General features: G+C 41.5%; 1 protein-coding gene across 1 annotated transcript in view; it reads left to right on the plus strand.

Moving 5' to 3' along the window:
- The first annotated feature begins 247 nt into the window (after nucleotides 1-247).
- Nucleotides 248-14,392, plus strand: part of si:ch211-216b21.2 (heparan sulfate glucosamine 3-O-sulfotransferase 3A1) — a 40,685-nt gene continuing 26,540 nt past the window's right edge. Inside the window, exon 1 of the mRNA XM_004556704.4 lies at nucleotides 248-1,123. Within this exon, the coding sequence (XP_004556761.2) occupies nucleotides 555-1,123 (569 nt within the window). The 5' untranslated portion in view covers nucleotides 248-554. The remainder of the gene's footprint in view (nucleotides 1,124-14,392) is intronic.

A 14,392-nucleotide genomic window follows, 5' to 3' on the forward strand; every position in this document is an offset into this window, starting at 1 on the left:
TCGCGAATCTCTTTGTACTTTTTTCTACCGTGTATTTTAGTGTGTAGCATTCCCCCTGTCGGATAATTTTAACTTTAATTTGCACATGCAGATGCCATCTAATTTCGCAGAGTGGCTGCGCAACAGTGTCCCCGCCCCCACCTGGAATATCATTGGCTCCTATCTGCTTCTCTCTTGATATTATTGGCCAGAGAGGTGCCTCTCAAGAAACTTGACGTGCGAGACAAGTTTACAACTCTATACACGTGCTGCTGGTATGTCAGGGAGAGATGTGGTAGCATCCTTTACAGAGCAAGGATAGCACAGACTTTATTACCTGTGTGTATGATTCGCTGTACGCTCACCTTTCAGGGGATACTGTGGAACAGTTATTGGGGCAAGTTCTTAACACCTGTTCACAGCAGGCATCCATCATTTGGCACTTTTGGAGGAGATTGAGGTGTTATCCACAGCTTACTGTGGATGTAGACACTTTAGTTCCTTCATGGCAAGAAGACTCAGTGATGTGCGCCTAGCATGGCTGTGGCTCCTGCACCGACCACCAAGGGACCGGTATGGCTTTTAGCCGCATCACTAAACTGGACCCCCCGTCCCGAGGCATCTTCAGGAAAGCGGTGGTCATGCTGTGCTCCCTCCTCGCCTCTTTTTTCCTCCTGCACCTCCTCACCGAAAGCTGCACCACCACCACCGGCAACTCACCGCCCAGAGGCTCCTCTAGTCGGACTGCTGGTCTTTTCGAGGACCTGAGTTCGCTGAGGACCAAGAGACTGGTATATGAATGGACTGGCGGATCGGAGTTGAACCGCTACGGGACCGCCGCGCGCACCTCACAGGTCCTCGCGGATGAGCGCGCGACGCAGGATTCGGAGCTGCCCGAAGAGGCTCTCGTGCTGCCACCTCCGGATTTAGTAGTTTCCAGGAGAGTGTCGCCCAGGTTCGCAGGTAAAGTCAGTCCGCTCGGGGAGGGGAGCAAGAAGCTACCTCAGGCTCTCATCATCGGGGTAAAGAAAGGAGGGACCCGGGCTCTGCTTGAGTTTCTTCGGGTTCATCCTGACATCAGAGCCGTGGGAGCCGAGCCGCACTTCTTCGACCGAAACTACCACAACGGGCTGGAGTGGTACAGGTGAATATTTAATAAAGTAAATTTTTTTTATAAAGAGAGAGAGAAAACACACACTCACACACACAATTTAAACACTTCAGTTAATATTACGCCTGAACATTCCCCAACTTTATTATCAGTCTCATTGAAATCTGTGCAATGTTTTCGGTCATTAAATTGCCACGATGATAGATTGTGTTTTTCCAGCATTTTATTTCCCCCCACAACCACATCACTGATAAAGGCTGTTCCTCATAACCCAGAAATCTTTATTTAACATCTCAGCTTTTATAGAGGTAGCCTAATTGCAGCTGGAATAAGCACTGAGGACAGTCTGTTGATTTATGAAAGCTACATTAGGCCTGTTTTCATTAGATGTTATCGGGCTGCTCATTTTGTTTCACATTTTGGGGTTGACTGCCTTTTAAGTTGCTTTGGTTCGAGCCATAGTGGAGTCAGAGTTTAAGGCTTCATTAGGCTGGGAAATAAGACAAGGGTAAATCAAAGTATTTAAAAAAAATCAGAGTGTTGAGGAGTAATTTTCTCTTAGCGCTTAAAATCAATTTCTTTCACCTTTAATAATTTAGTAGTGAATACTTTAATGTATGTGGTAAGTTCAGCGAAGACCTTAAAGTTAATTATTTATCAAGGGGATTTAAAAAACAAAAAACTCAGACATGAGGCTTTATCCAAGATTGTCAGTCTCATGTGCTTTTATAAAAACCCAGAGAAAGTGAAAAACTCTTCATCAACAAAAGCTGAAACAAAAACAATTTACTGAAGAAAAATTACAGCAGTGAAGGTTTTTGACTGTGTTTGTGTGGCATCAGGACAAAGTTTGTCCGTGTGTGTAATAAAAAATAAATAACTTTGAATGTTAAAAAAAAACAAAGACAAAAAATAAACAAATAAAAACCCACAACTTCCTTGCCTTGCCGACGTTTTCTTTCTTTTTCTCAACACGCAGCATTACTTGAGTGTTAATTCTGATCACTTTAAATCTTGTCTGGCAAAAGTGGAAGTCTAAACACCGATCCCGCATAAACACACTACCCTCCTTCAATGTCTCAATTTCCCAGTTACGGAGTGCGATGCGTTTTTCTCACTCAAGTCAAATTTGTGATTGATTTCATCTGTCAGTGCGAGTGTGTGTGAGTGAGTGTTTTGTGTTCACATTTCCACAGGCCTGTGGGGAATAATGGCTCTTCCTCTCAGTGGTTCTCTGTGTAATGGGGCATTGCCGACATTGCGGCTCTGTTATTAAGAAGGATTAGGGCCATAATGAAAGGTTACCTGAGTGTCTCAGGAGGTATAATTCACCTTTTGATTGAGTTAGCACTACACGCAGCACCCTCTAAAAGCCTGGAGACAAAACTTTAACTCTCACCAACAACTCCCTCCAGACCCTTCTCCTTTTCACCCTCCCACCCTTCCTCCCCCAAACACTCTGGCTTTCTCCCATCTCCCACTCACACACCTCCCTCTTTGTGCCTCTCTGAGAGTGAACATTCTCTTTTTGCCATCACTCTTTCACACCCTTCTGTTTACCTATTCATCCATTGTGAGGTTTTATATCCATAAGGGTCCCATCTATCCCGAGGAGTTGCCAAGATTCTCTGGAATTTGGACCGTGCCTCCAAGGACAGACCTTAGTGCCGGTTCGCCTTAATGCTGCCCATTTAAAACAGAAAGACCCTTGAAATGAAAGAGGCATAAATAACTGTTACAACAGCATGGCCCACTCTACGGGAGTTCATCTTGTCAGCTCTCCTCTACAGTCTGAGAATCTTCCTGTTTTGTGGGTTTTTGGAAGCGTTTGATTGAGCTGAATCCATTTGAAGTTGCTGGCCCGAGGTCATCTGAAGGTGTTTTTGTGCACTTCGGAAGCACTTGTTGAAACAGGGGAATCGATTTGATTGCTAAAGTCTGCCATCCCCTCTTGAAAATCGGTGCAGCCTCTGTGCCTCGGAGCTACTGTCATTTTACTAATGGTTATAAGATTTCAACGCTGTGGGAATGTTTAAAACATGTCTGACATGCGATAGGCTGAAATCTTTGTGCCAGGACTACACTGCTTGGTGGACAACCCCCCCCACACACACACACACACACACACACCCCAAAAACTGTTGGTGTTTGTAGAAAACAGGACTTGATTTGTGTGACTAATCACTGTGTCCAATTTCTTGAATTATGTGATTCTTTTCATTAGCAACAGTGAATACTTAAAACACTGGGGCTTCCATTTTAGAAGACTTTGTTTATTGTCAAGGACGCCATGTGTCTTCAGTGTGAATCCCTCGTCTCTGTCTCCTAAGGGAATGCGTGGAACGTATTTTAACACCTCTAAGCTCTTAATGTGACATGGCAACATCTCTGGCATCCTTTTCCAGCTTTCCCAGAATTATACTTGTCTGGCTTGTTCTTGGAATTTCCTTCTACTGCCCTAAAAAGTTGGTTCCGCACCAAAAGATATGATGCAAAAATCTGTCTACCAGGAAAGATAAAAGTTTTAGTATTGACACCACAGCTGTACGAGCATGAAACATGGGGGGGGGGGGGGGTTAAACTTGTAACTTCACCGCATTTCCAAAAAACTGAGTATTTTTGCAAAATTATGACTCACCATCTCCACTTGTTTAGATTCTGGTTGGGTGTTTTTGGGTGTTCCCAGCTAGCATATCCAACTTGTTGACCTTACCTCAGTTAAAATGAAATGGAATAGATTTTAATAATAGATTTAAAGCAAAAACATATTTTCTTTAGCTTTTTTAATAAATAAAATATCTGGTTTTTCATGCACCGCTCGTCCACAGGAGCATTTCAGATGTCTCAGCTGTGTCCTCGTGGTAGATTTGGGTCTTTTGTTGTACAAGAAACTAACACCCAGCCCAATTGCACAGCCAGTCAGTGTTACATTTCACTACACATTACTCTGAATAACCACACACAACCTATTAGGCTTTTGTTGTGGAAATGGACACTCAGAGTGAACAAGGAGGTCAAGCACAAGTACTCTGAAGTAAAGCAGAGGTCCGCGCTACAGAGTAGTCACTATTATGTTTTTGCCCTACTTAGGTTACTGAACACCCAAGCTTTCACCTGTCTAGACCCTGCCATTGCAGTTTTTTGTTTGATGTCCACAGACCGGTTGGATTAGGCTTCACCTGATCCCTTAATGGGTTAATTACCCTTCCTACAAACATGTGTGACCACAAGGGCATGGGTAAACACAAGGGCAATGTGCCGCCAGCTCTGCTGCACATATATTCATATTACAAAGGTATTCAGTGGAGAAATGCAGGATTTCGTCTTTAAAGCACTAACACGGACACACAGGGCCAACAACTGGCAGCTTATGTATCAGCAAATTTTTGAAGTCTCCATCTATGATTTTTCTCATACGTGTAATACTTAAAGCCACGAGAAAGCAAATGAAAACATTATGCTCGGATTTAAAAAAAAAAGCAAAGCTAAAAAGAAACACATTAAATTAGGGGGTTTCCCCGTTCATAAAACTGGCCATATTTGAAAGGAAGTTCTGTAATGGCTATAAAACAGGTTTTAATCATAAAAGCAGTGACCCAGCGGGGACTTCTGTTAGAAACGAGCCGTGTTTTGTAGCCTGATATGTGTTTCTTTGCCGTACGGCGGTCACAGTAGAGACGGGAATGAACATGGAACAAGTAAAATATTCTCGTTCTGTTTTGAATACACTTAAAGGTCCAGATGTAAATGTGTGTCGTGATAACATGCGTCCTTTCTACATTTTAATCCCCTGAATGCAATGGACTTTATTAGTTTTTAAAATTGATTACAATTTTCTGTATTAGGTTACTCATCTTGAAACTCCATTTGTTAAAATAAAATTTAAAAAGTGAAGTCTGATGGTGAAAAGCTAGTAAATTCCCAGGAATTGAAATGAGGCCAACTTCCAACTTTGTTCTTTCCAGTGTGTTTACAATGGGTTTCAGTGAGTTGTGTGGCAGAGTTTAAACTACAGTCCTGTTTGCTGCTGCCTGATATTCCCTCTTTCCCTCTGAGAGTGAAGCAGCTTGGGGGAACTAGTGGAAAGAATGACACGGCTCAAAAAGGGAGAGGTTAGCTGTTAATAATAAAAAAAAAAACTGTCTGTCAGCATCTTTAGCCTGTCACAAATTCATACAATTTAGCAAGTATAAAAAATGGAAATTGGATAAAAAAAAACAAAACATAAAACTTGCAAACATTTTGTTTTGTGCCTGGATCAGCTGGAAGATGAGGAAAAACATGTGTGAGAGCGTGTATACATTTATATTTATGTGCAACTTTAAATACTTTTAAGTGTATCCCGGTCAGGAATGACATGTTCGTCCAAGTCGTAAATAAATCTGCTCACTTGAAAATAATTCGGTTCATGCCACCCACTAGCTTTGCACCTCTGTGTATACCGATTCTACTTCACTTGCCTATCTGGAATTTTGCAATATGATCGGATTTGAAATGTCCTAGACCGTTTGTCTGGCCTTATTAGTCTCTGTGTGCGACATTTAAAAATATATCAATATGGTCTCTTTATAGATGCTTTGAAAGGAGCAATTTGTTGTATCTATTCTCCAAGGCACTGTGAAGATTTTAAAAACAGATTTCAACCATTTCCTCAAATGGAATTCCTGTTTGATTTATCTTGTTTTGACGCCACATTGGAAAATACTAAGCAGTTATAAGTTACCTTGTTAAAGGGCTGTGGAAATTACTGATTTTCTGATGTGGTTAGACATTTTTCGTCATAATTAGACATAATTAGACGTAAGAGTGGAACTTAGTTTGGTAGGGAACGTTTTTTTCCTGCCCAACATAGAAAAATTATACATAAAACTGCTTTACAGTTGGTTTAGCTTGTGAGTTTAAATTTAAATATTTTATTTTATATTATTTTTATTATTTTATATTATATTTTAAGGACTGAATGATTGTAATTTCAGCATAAATCTTCACAAAAGCGTGTTTTAAGGGTTTGTTTTTCCTAGAGCAGAAGTACATTTGCAACATAAAGGCAGGTTTGCCAGAGGCAGGTGGAGTGGAGGGGACGCACAGAGGTGGAGGGGTCATGGCTGAGGTTGTAGAGGGCACACACTCCCACATAGTGGACGTAACATGATCACCAGAGACCTGAGTATGAGCTCTGAGCTGCCTTTGGATTGTGAAAGTGATTATCGTGTGGTATAATTGTAAAACTGGGACGGTCACCTCCTCCCGAAGGCATGCAGCGCACATTGACAGTCCCCCCCTCATCCCCCTCTCGCCAACTTCTTGACCTCCGCCACCCCCTCTAACATCTTTACTTGGCCTTAGCAGCTGACCCTATGGGGCCCCGTGAAGGGGAGGTAGATAGAAGCAAGGGAAATATCCAAAGTAGTGCCTGTCAGCAGCTGCCCTGTGGCATCCTGGGAATCTGCCCTCCAATGGGTGGGTGAGGACAGGCAGCAGGTGCAGGGTGCTCAGCAGACACCACCTGGAGCTCCACTAGGCACTCGCACCTGATGTATTCACCTGACGCACCTAAAATAAGTTGCGTTTGCCGTCTTCTTGAAAGCTAGCAAAGATGAAGGAAGCTTGGAAGTTTCTTTGTTTTAAATATTTCAGGTGTCACAGACCTCTTAGAGCTTTAATGAGCATGTGCGGAAAGGGAGGGTGATTGATCGCAGTCAGGAAGGTCAGCCTCAGAATGTGCCACCCTCAGAGTTCATAAAGCCAACAGATGGTAATGTAACACTGGAGTCAGATTACATTGTTTCTAGGATTCTGTTGTTTATTCACATTTGGGTTTATGTGTACACAAGTCAGCAACCTGTTTGACCCTGTTGTATCTCAGGCCTGTTCAGCTTAGCAGCTGTTGGCCTTTTTATGAGGTATTCAACCGTACATTAGACAATTATTCTGGGATTCAGATTTCAAAAGGAATACTTGTGTCGTTTTTTTTTTTATCGTGCTTGACTGTACTAATATACGTTGCACTGTAAACCTGTGAAGCTCTGTAATCACTTCTATCGCTGTATTGTACAGTTGAGATGGTTGACCTTTTCAAAGCATTTTGTTTTAACTCTGAAGGCCGCTGTTCTATTTTCAGCTAATATACCTGAAGCCCTTTGCCGGTTTAATGCTTTAACAGCAATGCCCATGAATGTCAGTGATGTTTATTTTCCTTCAACTCCATGGAAACCTGCCAGGTAATGTTTTCTAACATCGCAGCAGTTTTGCCTCCAGGCACTCTGCTGAGCAGTATGACTGAAAGGATGGGGGAAAAAGTCATGTTTGCAATTTTCTTTCTGTACTACATTTGTGTTTTTTTCTTTTTCCTTCTTCATGGCACTTCAAGGTTGATGGAAGTTAAGAGTTATCCTTCCTTGAACAAAGAAAGACTGTAACCCTATCATTTGGCGCTGAAGAGTCAAGGGGTTTTAGACTAGACCGTCAGCTCTCTTCATAGAAACGAGGTAAACAAACCACAAAACAACCTCCAGAATTCATGCATATTAAGATTTTAGAGGATTTGCCAGAGTGCTTTAGGATTTTAGAAACGTGCAGCCAAAACCGTGTTATTTGGGCACAGAAGGGCTTGGGAAATGATGCATGGATTGAGCATGTACGTGTTACAGCCCTCAGTAGTGCGGATTGGCAGGGTAAACCAACGCCTCTGTGATGGATCTCTCTTTCCCATCTCGCAGGCTACAGATTTATCACAGGACAGGGAGCCTTCTATATTGTCCGCTAGAGAGAACAAGACAGACAGACAGAAAGAGAGGGGGAACCACCGCTATGGAAAGCCTGGGAACCAATAAAAAGAAGGAAGCCCTCTCCTCCTGGGTCCTCCATTTTACGTTCCAACTGTAGCGTTTTTTCTGCCATTTTCTGGCAAAAATCTCAGACTGGTATTTGAAGTCCATGTAAATTAAAAGAAATCCCTACAAATTCTAAGTGTTTATAGTGCTTGCATTCAAGGACGTTGGATGTTCATCTTTCCACCCTTTTGCTTGTGTTCGCTTAGCAGGAAAGCCTTTTTGTATTTTCAAGTGTCTTATTTTAAGCTTGCTGGCTCACTTGGAATCGTTTCCCTTTCTGCCTCTGTGCTTAAAGGCATTGACTTTGTCACACTTGCCATGTGTGCTATCTGCAGCTGCTTGTGTGGTGATAGGATGGCACCAAACAACCTTTTCCCCCTCTCCATCGGGGGCTTGGCCAGTGCCAGTCGCTTTGGCAGAGTTTGCCTTGCAGACATGCAGGGGCAATGCCAGACGGCACCTCCGGCACAACTTTAGTTTGACTGCCCAACCTCTGCCTCCATGCAGAACATTGAATTACACTGTCAGTATACTTAATGCGCACATGTGTGCTTGTCTGGGTGTTTGAGCCGTCTAAAATGAGGGATTGGCATTTTTTTGGCATAGCCAGTTAAGAGGCCAACACATCATTTACTTCAGATGTTATTTTCAGGCTTTCAGCACTTCTGTATCCAGTGTATTTGGTATATTCCTGCTAGATATTGAACAAAGAAGTGTATGGTAGTGATGAGTGAAATAAAACATGCAGAAGATTAGGGTTTGGCAGTACTATAGACCAGGACCAGAAATCCTGCACAATTTTTAAAATAGCTAATAATGGAGGTGCTGAATGGAGAGAGAATGGCAGCCTGGCATATAATCTGACTTGAGAGCTACTTTATTCAGACAGAAGCACCCCAGATCCATTGCATGTGCGGTTTTGAGAAATCTACCTGGTTTCTCAAGGAGGAATCCAGCTGTTCAAACAAACGCTTTACGTGAAGTCTTTTGTATTTCAATTTTAAAAGGTTGCATGTCACAAAAGAGCCATTCATTATATAATGCAGCGGGATTTGTCTTTACAAATCATCGAATAAAATGTATCACAAATTTTCTATGACCTCATACAGAGCCTAGGCTTCAACTCTCAAGTCAAACAAGAGTCATTATAATCACAGGTATACCGTTTTTAAATTTGCTCATTTAGAGAAAAGATGGCACACAGGCTTTTGCTAACTATCGGCCCGATGTCTGGCAGCTTGATTAAGGAGAGGAATGTGTTAGAAAATGAGTTTGCCAGCCAAGACCCGTTTATTGATAGATGGAGTGCAACAGCACAACCTGCGTCTTTTTACATAAAGATGGAAGAGGGTGATAAAGGGTCTGTGTAGCGCAGAGCCCGTGATTGATGTGCCCACAGGGGAGTGCAGAGAAGCCACACAGTAATTCAATTAATCTTAACCTGAACACTAGTAATTGCTACTGTAACTAGGTCTGACTGTACATTAGACAGGAGGAAGATTGCTGTCAAAGAAACATGTTTAGCTAATAGAAGTAGGAAGGAACATTCCCATTGCTCCCATTGCTTTAAAAAAGAGCTTTTTAAAAAAAAATGGAGTGGAGTTTAATAAACTCAGCTGTCTGCTCCTTGCTATCTTAAATATAACAGGACACCGGAGTATATTCTCGAGCATCTCACACTTCTGATAATAAGTTGTCTGCTTGACGTTTATTCAGCTGTGTAAAAACTATAACTTTAATCTCAGCCAAACCGATTCACTCAGGAACAAATAAAATACTAAAAAAAAGCCAAATAATAACATTTTGAAGTTATCTAAGTGACTTATATATGTTTAACCTGAGTAGCGAAAGACTGCAGTGGGTTTGAAAACGATTTGCCGGGAGTCCGGTGTTCTCACCGGCTCTAGTGAGCCTTTTCCCCGGCTAGCTATCGAGCTAGTGGGTAATAGACGTCTCCGAAAACGTCGGAGCGCTTTTGAAAATATGTGGTGTCTTGATAAACTGAGCAGATATTTGAGGTTTACACAGCTACATTCTCGCCTGAAAATATGTTAAACATTTATTTTGTGACCCAGAAAGAATGATAAGAGTAATATTAACACTAACTAGCTGCCGCCATTGTTGGAAACTGAGCTGGGCCGCGCTATGAATTCTGGGACACAGCTGCTTCTTCTTCGGGGTTTAACGGCAGCTGGCATCCTTGTACATGCAATGCTGCCATCTCCTGTTTCAGTCCATTATTACACTCTTAAATCCTACTACTTATTCCTGCGTCTTTTGGGATCTAACAAAGCTTCAAATGACGCGTCGACTATTAAATTAGTCGTCGACGAATAGTCGACGTAATCGTGACTAGTCGACTAATCGTGGCAGCCTTAGTTGTGGACAATAAGTAAGAGATGAAACGTGGCAGGGAAAATGAGGATTCAAATTTTAGTAGAAGCTTTACATTACATCAGTTACCTATAAAGAAAATGTCCTTTTGAGAAGCTGTCAATTCAGTTTCAATTCAACTCAGTTTTATTTATACGGAAATGCAAATCACTGTTGTATTTATGCTGTTGTGAGATAAAGTACAGCATTTGTCACCTCAAGCTGCTTTATATTGTAAGGTAAGTAACCTATAATAATAAACCCCAACAATTAAATGACCCCCTATGAGCAAGCAAGCACTTGGCGACAGTGGGAAAGAACAACTCCCTTTCAACAGGAAGAAACCTCTGGCAGAACCAGGCTCAGGGAGGGGCAGCCATCTGCCGCCCTGTTGGGACTGATGGGAGGAAGACAGGGCAAAAGACACTGTAAAAGACATCCAGAGATTAATCATCACACATTTAAACTTCTGCTCCACATCGAAATTAGGCAGTTGAGGTGCTTCTGTAATATTGTGAAGTTCCTTGAGGACATCAGTGTTTTAAGTTCTGGCTATTTCAATTAAAAGCATTTTTTTTCTCCTAATGTCTTATATCCATTAAATACATGTATTGAGATTTAATGAAGTGACTTTTCCACAGAGCCAGGTTACCTGCGTCTTCCTGTTTTGGCTAACACACAACTTAACAGACGAGCGTGACAGCCGTATTGATTTTCTCTGCTGAAACACCGACAAACCACAGCAGAAGGCCCCATTTTCAAATCCTCGGCTTCATGTTGTGCCTTTCTGCTCGTCATCAGATAAACAAAAAGTGTAGTGTTTTATATTCTTTTGTGATCAAATCAGTGTATTGTTTTTCTTTTCTCTTGTGACTACCCCCTATTGAGCTCTACACCAAAGGTTTTTGGATTGTCAGAAATCTTTTGAGATGCACCCTGCGATATTGACCCTATTATTTCCTGTAGGAGCAGAGCAGTACTTTGAAGGTGTTGATCCATAAAGACAGAAAGACAAGACTTCTTTATGGGCTGGTTTTATGAATTCTCTGGAAACTGGATAGCTCGCGAACAGCAAGATAAATCAAGTTAACAGTAAAATCTATTTTTCTTACCCTCCTATGTCCCATTCCTTTGCCAGACCTATTTCTTTTGTTCAGTACGCCTCTGAAGAGCATTAGTCCTCGTCACTTAATTCGAAGCGAGGGGGTCACCGAGCTCCAGATACAATGCTAAGCATTTGTAAAAACTGACCGTGTTAAATCAATAGCTTATGTTTCATTTCTGCGTTATTGCAGTCATTTTTATTTACGCAGCTGGCTAGAGCTGGGTCAACCACGGTCAGTTTGGACTAAGGGTGTAACAACATTGTAGAGCCTGTGGGACTTGTCATGAGCCCAAGTCATTTTAACCGTCAAACATGTGGTTGGGCTGGGGCTCATTATATCATTATGTTGTCAGGGTGATTGTTTATCCTGACATCTTCGTCTCACATAGACACATCCTACCATACAGTCGTATCATCAATAGGCGGAGCAAGCCACCAACATAGACAGATGTACAAGATATACCATGCAGTGTCTTCTCTAATAAGATGGTAGCTGTTCTATATCCACTGCAGTTCGTACTGCTGCTCCTCAAACAGGCTACCATCAATTATTAATCCAGCCAATTAGCAAGTCTGCATTATTCACCAGGAACCTGTGATCACATCCATTAACTTCACTGTCTCCCCTATTGTGGCTCTCCCAAATGGCAGTCACACATTCCACAGTTCCTCCTACCCAGCTGACGTACTGTAGTGTATTTGTATTTATGCTGTATTACTTTCTTCACCTCTTCTTATTACACGTCACACTCTGCACATACTCAGTAATCCCAAAGTAGTGTAACTTTTGTTTTGTTGGGCCAATCAAATAAAGAAACACCCTTTTAATGCTTCCTTTTAAGGCGTTCTAAGCCTTGGTAAAGACTTATTTGTAGTGGTATTACTGTGCTAAATTCACAAATAAAAAAGGAAAGATATTGGAAATGTAGGATGAATAAACATATTACAATTCATTAAAGTGTTATTACAATATACACGTAACTGATAAAAATTTATAGACAATCGATACGTCTGACTAAACTGTGTGCATCATTAGCACAGAATGTAAAGTTAACATGATGTTTTTTTTGCACAGACTTTCAACTGTTCACACAAGAGGATCAGTTCAGAATATCTTTGCTTTCTCACATGTAGCATGCAGCAGGGGTTCACTTCAGAGGCATTCGCACTACAGGAAATTTAGGCAAGGGAGCTGCCTGGGTAGAATGTGCATGAATGTAGCATGCACGATGCACACACACTAGTAGCAAATGCCTGCGCTACTCTCACATCAGCACAGTCCAACATTACATGGACGTTTTACCAATGTCCCATACTGACTGCAAGTGAAAACAGTTCTACTGTGTGGTAAAGTATAGTATAGTATATAGTAGTGCATCAAGTAAGTAAGTGAGCCTTACTTTATTATGTATAAGTAAAACCTTTAAAAAAATGTAGGTCTCTTTTATTCTTATAGATAGATAATATAATCTTGAGTTTATAGATTATTCATTAATGATGATAATAATGATAATAATAATAATAATAATAAGACTCCTAAGAGCTAGTAGTGTGACAATCACTATCTTTGCTGTTATGGAATTCTACCATAGATTTCCCATAATGCATAGTGCAATGTCCCTGTCATGTAAAAAGCAGAGTTGGTGACAGCTGGACCTTTAATGAGAATAAAGCAAAAGTATGCAAAGCTCACCAATTAATTTTTGCTGATTAAAACAAGACGAATAAAGTAAATCAGGGGCAAAAATTAATACCCGCTGTCACAAAAAGAAAACAAAAACACATAACTCCTATCCAACTCCATTTGTATTTTCTTCTGAAAAGGAAGTCATGCATTTTCATGTCCGTCCGCTATTTCCCTGAGCTCTATAAACAAAGAGGCAACACTGCTTGTCACTGGGATTTATGGACCCTCAAATCGCAGAACAAAATCACTTCCCGTTTTTCCTGTGTTTACCGGACACACAAGCAGGCGGCTGCACATTTGATAAAAAAGTGATTTATTTTCATTTTGCTTATCTGCTTAATTGATGTCCCCCAGGCCTCCCTGACAGTCATAATTTCATTATACAAACAATTTAGAGAAGTTTGATTAACACAAATGAGAGTTCAGGGGCACTGCCGGTTTCCATGTTACCCTACACATGCTTTTCTTCACACTGACTCCGTCTGGCTCGGCCCGCATACTTGAGTTATAAATAACAACTCCTTATCACAATAAACAGGAGGAACAAAATAAATCTGCACTCACGATGAAATGTCGCTGTGCCACTTTAAATCCTCTTGCTGGAGCCACACGTTTATATGGTGAGAATGTGTGTCGCCATGCTGTAATTTTACATATGTTTCGCACCCAGCTGAGATTTAGTTCACTCAAAGGAGCCCATATGTGGCTGCTTCAAAATCTTCAACAAGCTTCTCATTGAGACACAACTGCATTGATTTTCTTGTTCGGGATTCACCACAGCTATTGATTTAGGGCTCTTCTGAGACAACAGCGTGATTAGGCCTATATTGTGAAGGGTTCGCCCCACTATTGCCTCATTGATAGGCCTGTGCTTTTTTTTTTTTTTAGCCCCACCAAGTGTTACACAAGCACTAATGGAGAGACCTAAACACACGTACACTGCGCATATATATGCACAGACTCAGCGGCTGTCGTGGGCAGGTCTGTTTCTGACATCCCATTTATTACATCATATTATTTTCCACTCAGCCCAGCAGCAGTGGATATTCTTTTTCACCACCCTGTTTTTGCTCGTATGGGTTTTTTTTCCCCCCTCCTCTTTCTTGTATCCAACTAGCTTTAAAACAGGGTCGGCTCTGGCAAGGCGTAAATCCAGCTAAAGGGTTTTCCCCCTCGCCCATAAAGCTTTTACTTCAGGCAGTCGAGTGATTCTAGCTCTCCCCAATGAACTCCTGAATGCACATTGTAGCAAAAGTGGGTTTTTGGAAGAGATTTTTTGAGTCTCTAGGTGAATGTGTAAAACA

Source organism: Maylandia zebra, linkage group LG8 (genome assembly GCF_041146795.1).
Source record: "Maylandia zebra isolate NMK-2024a linkage group LG8, Mzebra_GT3a, whole genome shotgun sequence".
NCBI lineage: Eukaryota > Metazoa > Chordata > Actinopteri > Cichliformes > Cichlidae > Maylandia > Maylandia zebra.